General features: G+C 40.2%; 1 protein-coding gene across 2 annotated transcripts in view; it reads left to right on the top strand.

The window, feature by feature from the left end:
* Positions 1-12,864, top strand: part of Nup160 (nucleoporin 160) — a 63,083-nt gene that overhangs the window by 35,706 nt on the left and 14,513 nt on the right. For both annotated transcript variants that reach the window (XM_021183053.2, XM_085834709.1), the window contains 9 exons: positions 644-714; positions 1,318-1,477; positions 2,493-2,562; positions 4,191-4,289; positions 6,558-6,677; positions 10,080-10,175; positions 10,301-10,395; positions 10,486-10,582; positions 10,675-10,780. In XM_021183053.2, coding sequence (XP_021038712.1) covers positions 644-714; positions 1,318-1,477; positions 2,493-2,562; positions 4,191-4,289; positions 6,558-6,677; positions 10,080-10,175; positions 10,301-10,395; positions 10,486-10,582; positions 10,675-10,780 — 914 coding nt within the window. The remainder of the gene's footprint in view (positions 1-643; positions 715-1,317; positions 1,478-2,492; positions 2,563-4,190; positions 4,290-6,557; positions 6,678-10,079; positions 10,176-10,300; positions 10,396-10,485; positions 10,583-10,674; positions 10,781-12,864) is intronic.

Genomic DNA, 12,864 nt, shown 5'->3' with positions numbered 1-12,864 from the left:
TGTTAGAAGTAGACTGAACTTTATATTTATATGCAAAGAAAAAAGAGTCCCTTGATTACTGTGTGCTCCCGTTTCTTGTTGCTCTGATAAAATTCGCTGAGAAAGACATCTCAAAAGAGAAAGGGCTTGTCTCAGCTCACAATTCAAGGATAAAGTCTCTTGTGTCAGTAGGAGCTTGAAGCAGTTGGTCACACCTACATTCAGGAAGCAGAATACAATGACTGCATGCTTAATGCTCAACTCCCTGTCTCCACTCCCTGCATAGGGAATGGTCTCAGCCACAGTTAAGATGGGTCTTCTCGTGTCAATTAATACTCTAGAAAGTCCCTCTTGGATGCTCTTTGGAGACAACCTTAATCTAGCTGTTTCCTCACCAGTATGCCTGAATGGTTGCTTCCTGGTTGATTCTAGTTTCTGTAAAGTTGACAGTACTATCAGTAGTCAGTGAGCTCTGGCACACAAGTGACTTTGAACAGTCCTTGAGCAATGTGATAGACAACAATCTAAATCCTGAATCCTGTTTTCTGACTGTTTTAAGCTTTCAGTGGAATTCTTATATGATTATAGTAATTAAATCAACAATATAAAATAAATTTAGAAATATAATATTTAACATAGAGTATGTTTTCTCTTTTTTTCATAGGGAGTCTAATCTACAACATTTGTCAGTACTGGAACTAACTGATTCTGGTGCCTTAATGGCAAATAAATTGGGTAAGGAGTAGGGGTTTAATTTGGGGGGTTATTGGGTATTTATTAAATGTTCTTTTGTCACCTTTGTTGTAGAAATGAATGGCCTTGCTCTTTGCTTTTGTGCCATGAGCAACCTGTGGCCTGAGACCCGTGGTTGTGGCAGGTCATTTGGGAAGATGTCCCAGATCAGGCATAAATGAAGGGTGTCATAGGTGTATATGTAACACAAATGAGCACAGTTACGAAGAGTATAGAAATCCACCCTGAGAAGCCTTCCTGAGAGTCAGAGTCTTGTGTTCAGTGTTTCTTACATTGCTCGTTTGTCCATTGGTTTTTGATACTCCAGTAATTAATTCAACAAAGTCATTTTAAAATTTTACTAAGTTCTAACTTTACTAAGTGGCTTTCATACTCTTATCTCAGTCTTTAAGGCAGTCTCATTCATGCTTCAGAATTATATAGGGAATTTGTTTGAGCTAGAAGGTGGAATCTTAGGACTACTGTAAAAGGTTTCTATGTAAATTGCTTAACTATAGTGAGATGGTGAGTGATTTGCTATGTATAGACTGACATTTGCAGACTGCTTTCACTGCTGTGCCCATGATGCGTTGTGTTTCTTTTAAGTATCTAGCCCTCAGACAATTATGGAGTTATTCTTCCAAGAAGTTGCAAGAAAACAAATTATATCTCATCTCTTCTCTCAACCCAAAGCCCCTCTAAGCCAAACTGGATTGAATTGGCCTGAAATGATTACTGCAGTTACTGGTTATTTGTTGCAGCTTTTGTATCCTTTTGCTTGAAAGCCAGGTGCCAATTTTGTTTAAATTGTTCATAAAGCCTTTATTCTTGCCTTGTAATGGAGTTTATTTTCTTTCTTGGTGCTGGAGATCAAGCTCAGGGCAGCACAACTAGACAAGTGTGTTAACACATAGCTATCAGCTACATCAGAAGACCCTGAAGGAACATTGAAACATTTTTAAAATGAGGTGGGGAGAGATGGCTCAGTGGTTAAGAGCATGTACCTGAGAACCTGAGTTCAGCTCCCAGCAGCCATGTATGCAGCTCTAAAATGCCAGTAACTCCATCTTCAGAGGATCCGACTTCCTTTTCTGGCCTCTGAGGGCAACGGCCCTTTCTCACATACACATTCTATACACGGAGGAGTTGCATTCAAAAACAAAAGAGGACAGTATTTATTTTAAGATACCCCTTTTTTTGTAATTGTTTGAGACAGGGTCTCACTATGTAGCCCTGGCTGGCCTGGAACTCACTCTGTAGACCATGATGGACATGAACTCATGTAAATCTACCAGCCTCTGTCTGTCAAGTGCTATGATTGAAAGCATGGGCCATCACACCTGACTCTCTTCTTTTTTCCCCTTCACTGAGTTCTAAGGATCAAACTCAAATCTTAAAGTTTTCACAACTAACACAATGTAGACTAAGCCCCAGGGCTTTTCCTGTTTGCTTGATTTATTTTTGGTTTGTTTGTTTGTTTAATGTTTTTAGTTTTATTTTATGTATATGGGTGTTTGTCTGTGTATGTGTTTACACCCAACTTGCAGTGCCCATGAATGCCAGAGAGGGTATTGGGTCCTCTGGAACTGGAGTTACCTGACTGTAGGTGCTGGAGACTGAACCCAGGTCCTCTGGAAGAGCAGCAAGTATTGCTAAGCTCTGAGCCAACTCTCCAGCCCACTTTTACTTGTTTTTCATTAAACTGTTTCAGTGACTCTTCTGAGTTTGATACCCATTAAAAAAGACAGGGAAAAAGCAAAATTCCTTAATATAGTAACTAGGTGGCCTAGCAACCCTGGTTGTCTCTTTCTAGAATGTTTGATGGGAAATTGCCAGTATGTACAATTGCAGGTGAGTTTTGTTGAACATTTCTTACCATTCTTATAAAGAAGATCATTGATGGATTATTTACTTATGTTACTGTTAACTATATTTTAATTGGACTGATAGCAACAACTATGAAAAATTAAACTTGATTATGCTAAGACATGCATGCACCCAGTAGAATAATATTCATTCTCTTCTCTCCTCTCTCTCTCTCTCTTTCCTCTCGCTCTTGCTCTCTGAAGTCCTGATTATTGAACTCAGTGTAAAAAAAAAAAAAAAAAAAAACTGCAGAGGCAGACTCTGTGAGTCTGAGACCAGCCTGATCTGTATAGTGAGTTGCAGGCCAGACAGAGCTCCGAAGTGAGACCTTGTCTCAAAAAAGCAAATAGAAAAGAGAAACTGCTGCTGAGCTATGTCCCTAGTCTCTAGGGAGAATGACTGAGGCAAACATAATCCCTCTGGGGGTCAGGATTTGGTCCAACCCTGAGATAACTTAGAATCACTTAGACTCTTGTAACATACAAATGACGTCTCTTACAAGGATTTTGTGGCCTAAAAGTAATGTTCAGCGTTTTAAGGGGTAAGGACTTGGGATAAGTAAAAGGTTAAGTCTGTGAGATACAAGCCAAGCCTGGTTCATCAGACAGAAAAGGATCACCAGTTATAAAACTATATCCATTCCCAGCATTCTTGGAAGAACAGCTAAGCACCTCATTCAATTGTAAAGATAAGCTTTGTGTTTAACTTCCCTGGCTTCTCTAGTGCTTATCTGAATGCACAGGCCTTGCATACCCTCTACATCCCCTACATCTCTGCATGTATATATCTCTGTGCCATGTGCTTGCCAGATGCCCATGGAGACCAGAAGAAGGGATTGAATCCCCTAAACTGGAGTTGTGGTCTACCATGTAGATGCTTGGAAGTAAACACAGGTTCTCTACAAGAACAAGTGCTCTAAATCACCAAGTCATCTTTCTCTCTCTGGTCATTTTGTTTTTAAATCATACCTTCTTAACAGTAGCTCACAGAGCCACAGCCATGCAGCCTAAGTCTCACTTCTCAGAACTACTCAGAACAACCATGTCTTCTCTACTGTTTGAGAGTGGGTATCACCACACTTTCTCCAAAGCTTCCCTTGTTGTGTAGCTGGCCTCCATGCCAGCTTCACTCAAACAGCATGGCTTTCTCTCTCTCTGTTCTTCCAGCTTCTTTCTCTAAGCAACTGACTGCTTAGACTCTAGTAAACTTGTCTTCAGATTCAAAAAGAAAACCTTTAAATTTTCATTAGGTTTTCTTTAGAATAAAACAAACAATTTACATGGGAAAACCCTGAATCTGGGAACACCAAAACCTGGGAAGTTGCTTAGATGTGAGAATCTGTGTTCACCTGTGTCTGAACTCCCTTTCTTGCTGTGTTGCCTAGGCTGGCTTCGAACTCTTGACCACAAGTGATCCTCCCATCCCAGATTTGAATTAGTTGTGATTATAGGGGTGCACCTCTACCCCTGGTTCTGCTTTCTTATGGTCCATAGTTTATATTAAAATGTACTAACTGGATTCATTTTTCTGAGTACTTCAGAAATAAAGCCTAGTAGTGATCACTCTCTTCTCCCTCTGAAGAGCTTAGAAATGACTGTTCTTATGTCTTTTAGGATTATATCCAACTACTGCATCCCTGGTGTCAAGTCAATGTTGGGTCTTGTCGCTTTATGCTGGGACGGTGTTACCTAGTTACGGGGGAAGTGCAGAAGGTAAGGTACATTTGAGTGGTGAGCAAGCTGGTGAGGAAGACGCCTGCTTTCCGTCTGTCTAGGCTCTAGGAAGTGGGAGGCACAGAATCTTCTGGCAAAGGTTAGAGAAGACTGACCAGTAAAGGACATTATATGTGTATCAGGATTAGCTAACTACCTGTACTTTGTTAATTAGTACAAAGAAGAAAAAAGAAAACATTAAAATCCCTCTGTCCCTGTGCAGATGTCTTTAGGAATTAGTGGTGCTTTTGGTTGGTTTGTCGATTGGGTGGTGTGGTTTGGTTTGGTTTGGTTTGGTTTGGTTTGGTTTGGTTTGGTTTGGTTTGGTTTGGTTGAGACAGGGTTTTTGTATACAGACCATGCTGGCTTGGAACCCAGACATCCACCTGCTCCTGTCTCCCCAATACTGGGATTAAAGGCATGTACCACCACCACTTAGTGATGGTTAGTAATGTATTTTTTTAAAAGTTGAATTCACATAGTTGTAGCTGGTAGATGGTTCTGCAGTTAAGAGCACAGGCTGTTGTAATACAGTATCCAGGTTTAATTTCCATTCCATGTGACAACCCACAACCAAGTGTAACCGCAGCTCCAAGGGAATCTGAAGCCTTCTGGCAAGTGTTGCACAGACATATACATATAGGCAGAACACCTGTTTTTACAGTTAAAGAAAAAAAGATAGAGCTAGTGAACAAACAATATACCTACTGGTCATGTCCTGTAGTTGGTAACATGCTGCTGTAGTACTTTATTACAATAGTGTCAAACAAAAACATCAAGATTAATTGTTTTAAGTTTTCAGAAACTCAGATAGACATGTTACTAAACTTTACACAGAAGTGTGAGATGCTAGTGATTATATCTAGAGCCTTGCCTGCTAGACAAGTCCATTTCCATTTCCACTGAGCTATGTCCTTGGACCAATTCCACCTTTGCTAATTAAATAATAAGAGTTTGTTCCTTCAAAATATACAATCAATGTGTTGATAGAACTGGTTTAATTCTAAAGATTCCTCCCTTTTTTATTAAAAATTTAATTTGAATTTGAGGCTGGCCTTGAACTTGCTATCCTGGTACTTACTTCAGTCTCCCAAATATTGGGGTTACGGGCATATCTGTATTTTGTTTTGCGAAAGGATCCCACTATGTAGCCCTGGCTGGCCTAGAACTCACTGTGGACCAGACTGGCCTTGGACTCACAGACATCTCCCTACCTCTGCCTCCTGAGTACTGGAAGTGCATTTGCTTTTTCTGTTTGGTATTGTGGTTTTTGAGACATGGTCACTATGAAGCCCTAGTTGACCATGAACTAACTCAATATGTAGACCACACCACCTTTGAATTCAACAAAAATTTACCTACCTCCACCTCCTGAGTGCTGGGACTTGTCATCACATCTGGCAGTACATGTTTGTTCAGTAATAATAGTGTTTAACATGCTAGAGAAATGTTTCAGTGGCTAAGAGTACTTGTTGCCATTTTAGAGGACACGGGTTAAATTCCTACATGGTGGCTTAGAACCATAAGTATTAACTCCAGCTCCAGGGAACCTGACATCTCCTCCTGATGCGCACTTATGATATGCATACATGACAGCAAATATAAATCTTTAAATATATAATAGCATTTTAAAACTGACATAGGGACAAACAAGATGGCTTTTTAGTGGTAAGAACACTTGCTTCAAACCTGAGTTCAGTCCCCAAAACCCACACACCAGAAGGAAAGAATCATTTTCTGAAAGTTGTTTTCTGACCTCTGTATGTATGCTGTGACACGTGTGCACAAAATAAATGTAAAAAAAAAATTTTTTTTCTAAATGAGAAAATTTTAAGAAAAAAATAATCCCTCAAAATTTAGCAACCAGGGATTATTAAGCACACCTTTAATCCTGGCAACCAGGGAGGCAGAGGCAGGCAGATCTCTGAGTTAGAGACCAGTCGAGTCCACATAGTGAGTTCTAAGATGGCCAGGGCCACATATAGAGTATGACCCTGTCCCAAAAAGCTAAAACAGTTAAACAAAGAAAATTTAGATTTGACAGAAAATTTGAATGTAGTAAAGGTTTTCTTAAGTGATTTTACCTAGTAAATGCATCCTGATTTATAGTAACTAGAACTGAAGTGAACTTTTGTTGTTGTTGAAACAGTCTCATTATGTAGCCCAAGTCTCAAAACTGTTGAGGTTAAAGGTGTGTCTGTCCCACTATGTCCAACCTTTGCACAACCTCTAGTAAGTTATTTTGTGTTTTATTATTTATCTCTTCAGGCTCTGGAATGTTTCTGTCAGGCAGCATCTGAAGTGGGCAAAGAAGAATTTTTAGATCGCTTGATCCGATCAGAGGACGGGGAGATTGTGTCCACCCCCAAGTTGCAGTATTATGATAAGGTACGGTGTTGTGCTTGGACCCTTCTTAAACACTCTGTGCAGAAGTGCATCCCTCTCAAGTACATTGTCTTGGTATTTCTCTGGTGGAGGAAGCCATTGTGTCTGATAGCACAAGTTTCACTGCTCCATTTGTGGCTCAGTCCTAGATAGGCATCTTGGAAGAGTCAAAGTATCCCAGCTAGGGGTGAGGGTGAACTTCAGTGAGTTATAGGTACATGACCAACTAGATTGACTCATTTTTTTCCTTCATGTAAATAAAACTTAGTGTGTGTGTGTGTGTGTGTGTGTGTGTTTTAAATTCACTCAACATGCAGTGAGTTAGTAGCATGCACTCATAGGTGCTTTTGAGAGGCTAAGTTGGGGAATCACTTGAGGTTAGACATTCCAACACCTGCTTTGAAAATATAATGAGAGCCAGGCGTGGTGGCGCACGCCTTTAATCCCAGCACTTGGGAGGCAGAGGCAGGCGGATTTCTGAGTTTGAGGACAGCCTGGTCTACAGAGTGAGTTCCAGGACAGCCAGGGCTACACAGAGAAACCCTGTCTCGAAAAAACCAAAAAAGAAAATATAATGAGATTCTATCTCATTTTTTTTTAAAGGTAGGAATATAGCTTACTATTAGAGCTTTTGTCTAGTGTGTGAGTCTCTAAGTTTGAACCCTAGGAGGAAATAAATGCCACTTAAGCACAAAAGAGCCATGTTGAAAACAATACATTAACTGTGAAAGTACAAACTTGGAGAGTTCTACCCTTGATCTAAAACTTCATCAGCTACATTACAACAGTGGCAGACTATACTATAAGCAAGTCTGATAACTCACCAAAAAGCAATGGAACTTTAAAAACATGATTTTAAATGAAGCTTGAGCCATGAAGTGCCACTTCAAGATAACTATGAAACAATAAATTTTTAAGGATGTAGATGATCACAATAGATTTGTTAAAGCTACTTTAGAAAATTCAGTATCTGTATCAATTTCAGTAATAAATGTATATTAAAAGATATACTTATTTAATGAAAGATTTTAAGTTATTTTCCAAGTAGTAATACTCCTAAAAGTAATGGGTGTGGTATAAGTGTGGATATAGTCACTCACGGAAGGCAGAGGTCAGCTTCATGGATCTTCTGATATCACACTCCATCTTTCCATCTGTATATTATTTTAATTTTTTTTTAATTCTATTTTTTAAATTCTGTGTTTGTGAATGTTTTGCCTGCATGTATATAAGTACACCATGTGCTGCATACCTGGTGCCTGCAGAGGTCAGAAGAAAGATCCTCTGTACTAGAATTTTGGGTGGTTGTGAGGCAGCATAGAAGTGCTAAGCCATCTTTCCAGTCCCTCCTTTTTTTTTCTTTTTCTTTTCTTCTTCTTCTTCTTTTTTTGTTTAAGAGCCCTTTTTTATTTTTTTATGTATGAGGCTTTCTCCCCCACACCCCTCACCCCTGCTCCCATATATGTATATGTACTAAGTGTGTGTCTGGTGCATGGAAGTCAGAAAAGGGCCTCTGGAATAAAATACAGGATGCTTGTGAGCCACCATATGATTGGTAAAAATCAAAGTCAGGTCCTCTGCAGAGCAACAAAGTGCTCCTGACCACTGAGCCATCTCTCCACCACCACCCATCTTTTCTTAACTTAGAGATTTGGTTTTCTGTGTTTGTGTCTGTGTGAGTGTCTGTCACATGTGCGGGTGCCCTCAGAGGCTGGAGAAAGGAGTCTGTTCCTCTGGTGCCAGAATTACAAGTGGTGTGGAGCTGCTATACACACACACACACACACACACACACACACACACACACCCATATCTACCTATCTCTGCCTCCCACTCCTGTGCTTACCTCTACATGCTGCCACCCCTCCCTGCCCTTTACATGGATGTTGGGGATCCAAATCCATGTCCTCATGCTTGTACAGCAAGGGTTTTGCCAGTGAGCCATCTCCCCGCCCTCTGTTCTGACTGAGGCCCTCACATGAGATCGTGTGGGGTTTTCCACTTAAGTTGACACATCCAAAAAGTTTCAATTCGGGTATTGTGGATTTTAGATTAAGGGTGATCAACCTGTAGTAAAATTGTGCTTAATTCTTTCAAAGTCACTTCCCTGATTCTTGGGTGGGAAAGAAGCTAGACATCTTTCCCTATATACCATATATGGTAAGATATATATATGGTGATATCGCTAAATATTTGATAAAAGTAAGCCAGATCAAGGGGATAGATGAAGAAATGTTACTTTATTACCAAAATATCCTAGAAACTGTGTGGTGGTTTCAGTGTGACGATTTGGGTCCCAAGACACTGAAGTGAACTTGGACAGGTTATTCTTTACTTGATAATTTGTAAGTCTTCATCCAGTTGTGGTGAGAGTAGTAGTTACCTCTATACCGTATAGGCCTTCTATAATCAGAGTGATTCTTGTCCTCTCAGCTTACTGGAGGCAAACATAAGGACATAGACATATGTGGGTCTTAGAACTTCTTCATTACGTCGTCACATCTGTCAATAGGGAAAGAAGAATGCACATGACTATGGTCTCACGCAATACTTGGGAGGCTGAGGCATAAGGGTTACATGAACGCAGGAGTTCCATTCAATCCGACAGTATAGTAGGGCTTTATCTATAAATAAGTGGAATAGGACAACTGTAGGCCCTGTTATAATCTATTACTCAATAATAGTGGTTCTTACCAATGTTCTATAGAGAATGTTTGAATCATCTCTTAAATGTTGCCTGTTTCAACCTAACACTTGTAAACAAAATTAATCTAACTAGAGCCAGTCATCATTCTAGTAGCATTTTCTTTTTTTTTTTTAATTAGGTATTTTCTTATTTTACATTTCAAATGCTATCCCAAAATTTCCCCATACCCTCCCCGCCCCACTCCCCTATCCACCCACTCCTACTTCTTGGCCCTGGTGTTCCCCTGTACTGAGGCATATAAAGTTTGCACGACCAAGGGGCCTCTCTTCCCAATGATGACTGACTAGGCCATCTTCTGCTAGTAGCATTTTCTTGTAAAACAAAATGGATTTCACACTGACTTGTGGGTGTGTGGGTAGGTTGGTTGGTTGGTTAGCTGGTTGATTAGTTTTTGATACACCATCTGGGGCAGCCCAGGCCTGAACTCATTGTGTAATTCTTGTTCCCAATCTGGGATTACAGACATATACTATAATGCCCAGCTCAGCTGGAAGACAATAACGATTATCCAGACCATCTTGTCCATCCTGGCACCTCCTCCTGTGGTGCTTGTTCACTGACCAGCTCTTCCTAACACTTGCTGTCCTGGGCTCACCTAATTATCTTCTCTGAACAGCTTAGACCATTGGAGTGCTACTGCTGAGCCATCGCGCCAGCCCCAAGTCACTGGAATTTTAATGGGAATTTCTTAACTTTAGGTTTTACGTCTACTAGACGTTGTTGGATTGCCTGAGCTGGTTATTCAGCTTGCTACATCAGCAATTACTGAAGCAGGTGATGACTGGAAAAGTCAGGTAAAAATTAACTAATTTACTAATTTAAAATTAATTTAGTTAATTTTTTTTCAGTTGTTTTCCTTAAGATTTGTTATAAATTTGGCTTGTTAATTTCTGTTACTCTTTTTTGATATTTCATTTAGGCTACTTTAAGAACATGCATTTTCAAACATCATTTGGACTTGGGTCATAATAGCCAAGCATATGAGGCCTTGACCCAAATTCCGGACTCCAGCAGGTACTCCCCCAGTTGTTTTAGAGAAGGCAGTTTACCAGGCCTGTGTAACTCACCAAGACAGTTCACCCTCACCTGCTGCTTTCTTTCTAGGCAGTTAGACTGTTTGCGACAGCTGGTGGTAGTTCTTTGTGAACGCTCCCAACTGCAGGATCTTGTAGAGTTTCCCTACGTGAATCTGCATAATGAGGTAATTAATTTGTCCACTTTTATTTAGTAACAAGTCTTTTGGCTGCCATGATTGCTACTAACTTCAACATCTGATTGCTCATCTTTTGTTAGGTTGTAGGAATAATTGAATCACGTGCTAGAGCTGTGGACCTTATGACTCACAATTACTATGAACTTCTTTATGCGTTTCACATTTACCGCCACAATTACCGAAAAGGTGAGCAGCTGAACCAGAACCTTGGTGGTAAAAGCAGCTTTGTCAGGTTAACCCTATTTCCAGAGACGTTCTGTATAGGACATGTGCTTTAATTATATGTAAGATTTTATATATATATGTATGTATGTATATTTCAATTAACATTGAAAGTTTATATATATTGGCTCTCAAGTGACTCCCAGTAAACCGGTACTGGAATAAACGTCCTTCATTTTCTGCCTGACTGTAAAGGGAGTATTGACTTTCTCAACTAGAAGTACTTTGTGATCCTTGGTTTTAGTTTCTGAGTCCTTGGCTGTCTCCCATTTATATTTTGTTTCTTAGAGTAAAATCCTAACCGCTTAACTTCTTAAATTTACTTAGGTCACCTGAATATAATAGTCTTCTCTATGGTTAAATTGCCATATCCCTTCAACATTATGCAAGTTCTTTAAAAGGATCAGTTTAGCCAGGCAGTGATGGCTCACACATCTTTAATTCCAGCGCACAGGAGGCAGTCAGAGGCAGACAGATCTGAGTTTGAGGACAGCCAGGGCTGCATAGAAAAACCCTATCTCAGAAAAACAAAACAGAATAAAAAAAAGTGCACTACAGGTATCATGCCTGCAAGTGACCTTCTCTTTTCTTGAGACAAGGTCTCACTAACTCTGGCAGTCTCTGAATTCACTAGGTAGCCCATGCTGGCCTCAAGCTCAGAGATCTTCCTCCCGAGTGCTGGTATAAAAGGCTTGTGCCACCATGTTGGCAACATTCTCTTAGACGAACAAAAATAAAAGTAAAACGAGCTCAGTAGTTAAGAGTACTTGCTGTATGATGATGAGGACTGGAGTTCAGGTACTGAATGCACAGAACACTAGGTGACAGACAGACATATAGACAAATGGCCATACACTTTTAATTTAACAAGTAACAAACAAACAAACAAACAAACACTAAATGGTCAGTTTTATGCCATGTGCATTTTATCAGCCTGGAGAAATGGCTCAGCAACTGAGACCTTACATTTCTGTGACTTAGGACTCGAGTTTGGGTGCCACTCTACATCAGATAGCTCACAATTGCCAGCTTCAAGGATTTGATGTTCTCTGTGGGCACTTGCACACATGTGACACACACCTCCTTCCTTCTTATACACATAATTAAAACTGATAAAATAAAATCTGAAGAAAAAAACAGGAAATTTTGATTTTGTTTTTTAAGACGGGATCTTAAAGTATGCCTTAGCCTGGTCTCCAACTCATGATCCTCCTGCCTCAGGAGGTTGGCAGGTTTGGCGATAAGTGCCTGTATTCACAGAGCTATCTCCTAGCCCCGTTTTGGAGGGTTTCACTATTGTTTTTGTCTTTGTTTTCTTTTTTACACTGGAGGTCAGACTTGGAGCCCCAGGCATTAGGCAAAGGCTCTACATCTGAGCTACTTGTAGCCTTCTTTTCCCCCTGTATTTTAACTGTTTTTAAGTGAGCTGCTCAGGGACATTCCAAGAGTTTTATGATCGCTCTCCAAGACCTTTCCTCCTACAAACTGAAGTTCCATGCCCCGTTCTTCCGGAGCCCATCCCCAGCAAACGCTCTTCTGGCTGCCTTCTCTGAATTTGGCTACTGATCTGCAGTGCTTGTCTTTGGAACTGACTTATTTCAGTTAGCTTGACTTTAGGATCCGTCCATATAGTTGCATGTGTTAGAATTTCCTTTTTATTTCCTTTTTTAAGATTGAATTATATGGTGCAGTGGTAGAGAACTGGAATTTTTTTTTAATTTTATGTGCATTGGTATTTTGCCTACATGCATACCTATGTAAGAGTATTGGATCTTGGAGTTACAGACAGTTGTGAGCTGCCATATGGGTGCTAGAAATTGAACCCAGGTCCTCTGGAAGAGCAGTCAGTGCTCTTAACTACTGGGTCATCTCTCCAGCCCCCGAGGTTCTGGATTTGATTGTCGGCACCAGTACAACCCCTGCAAATGTCATACGTGTATTATTATATCACGTTTTTCTTACCCATCCATCAGTGGGTACATGGATTCCTTCTGCATTTTGGATGTAGTGAATAATGCTGCATTGTAACCTCATCTTGGCCTGTTTTC

Source organism: Mus caroli, unplaced genomic scaffold (assembly GCF_978045245.1).
Source record: "Mus caroli unplaced genomic scaffold, Mus_caroli_1 scaffold_2, whole genome shotgun sequence".
NCBI lineage: Eukaryota > Metazoa > Chordata > Mammalia > Rodentia > Muridae > Mus > Mus caroli.
This window is presented reverse-complemented; position numbering and strand designations above follow the sequence as displayed.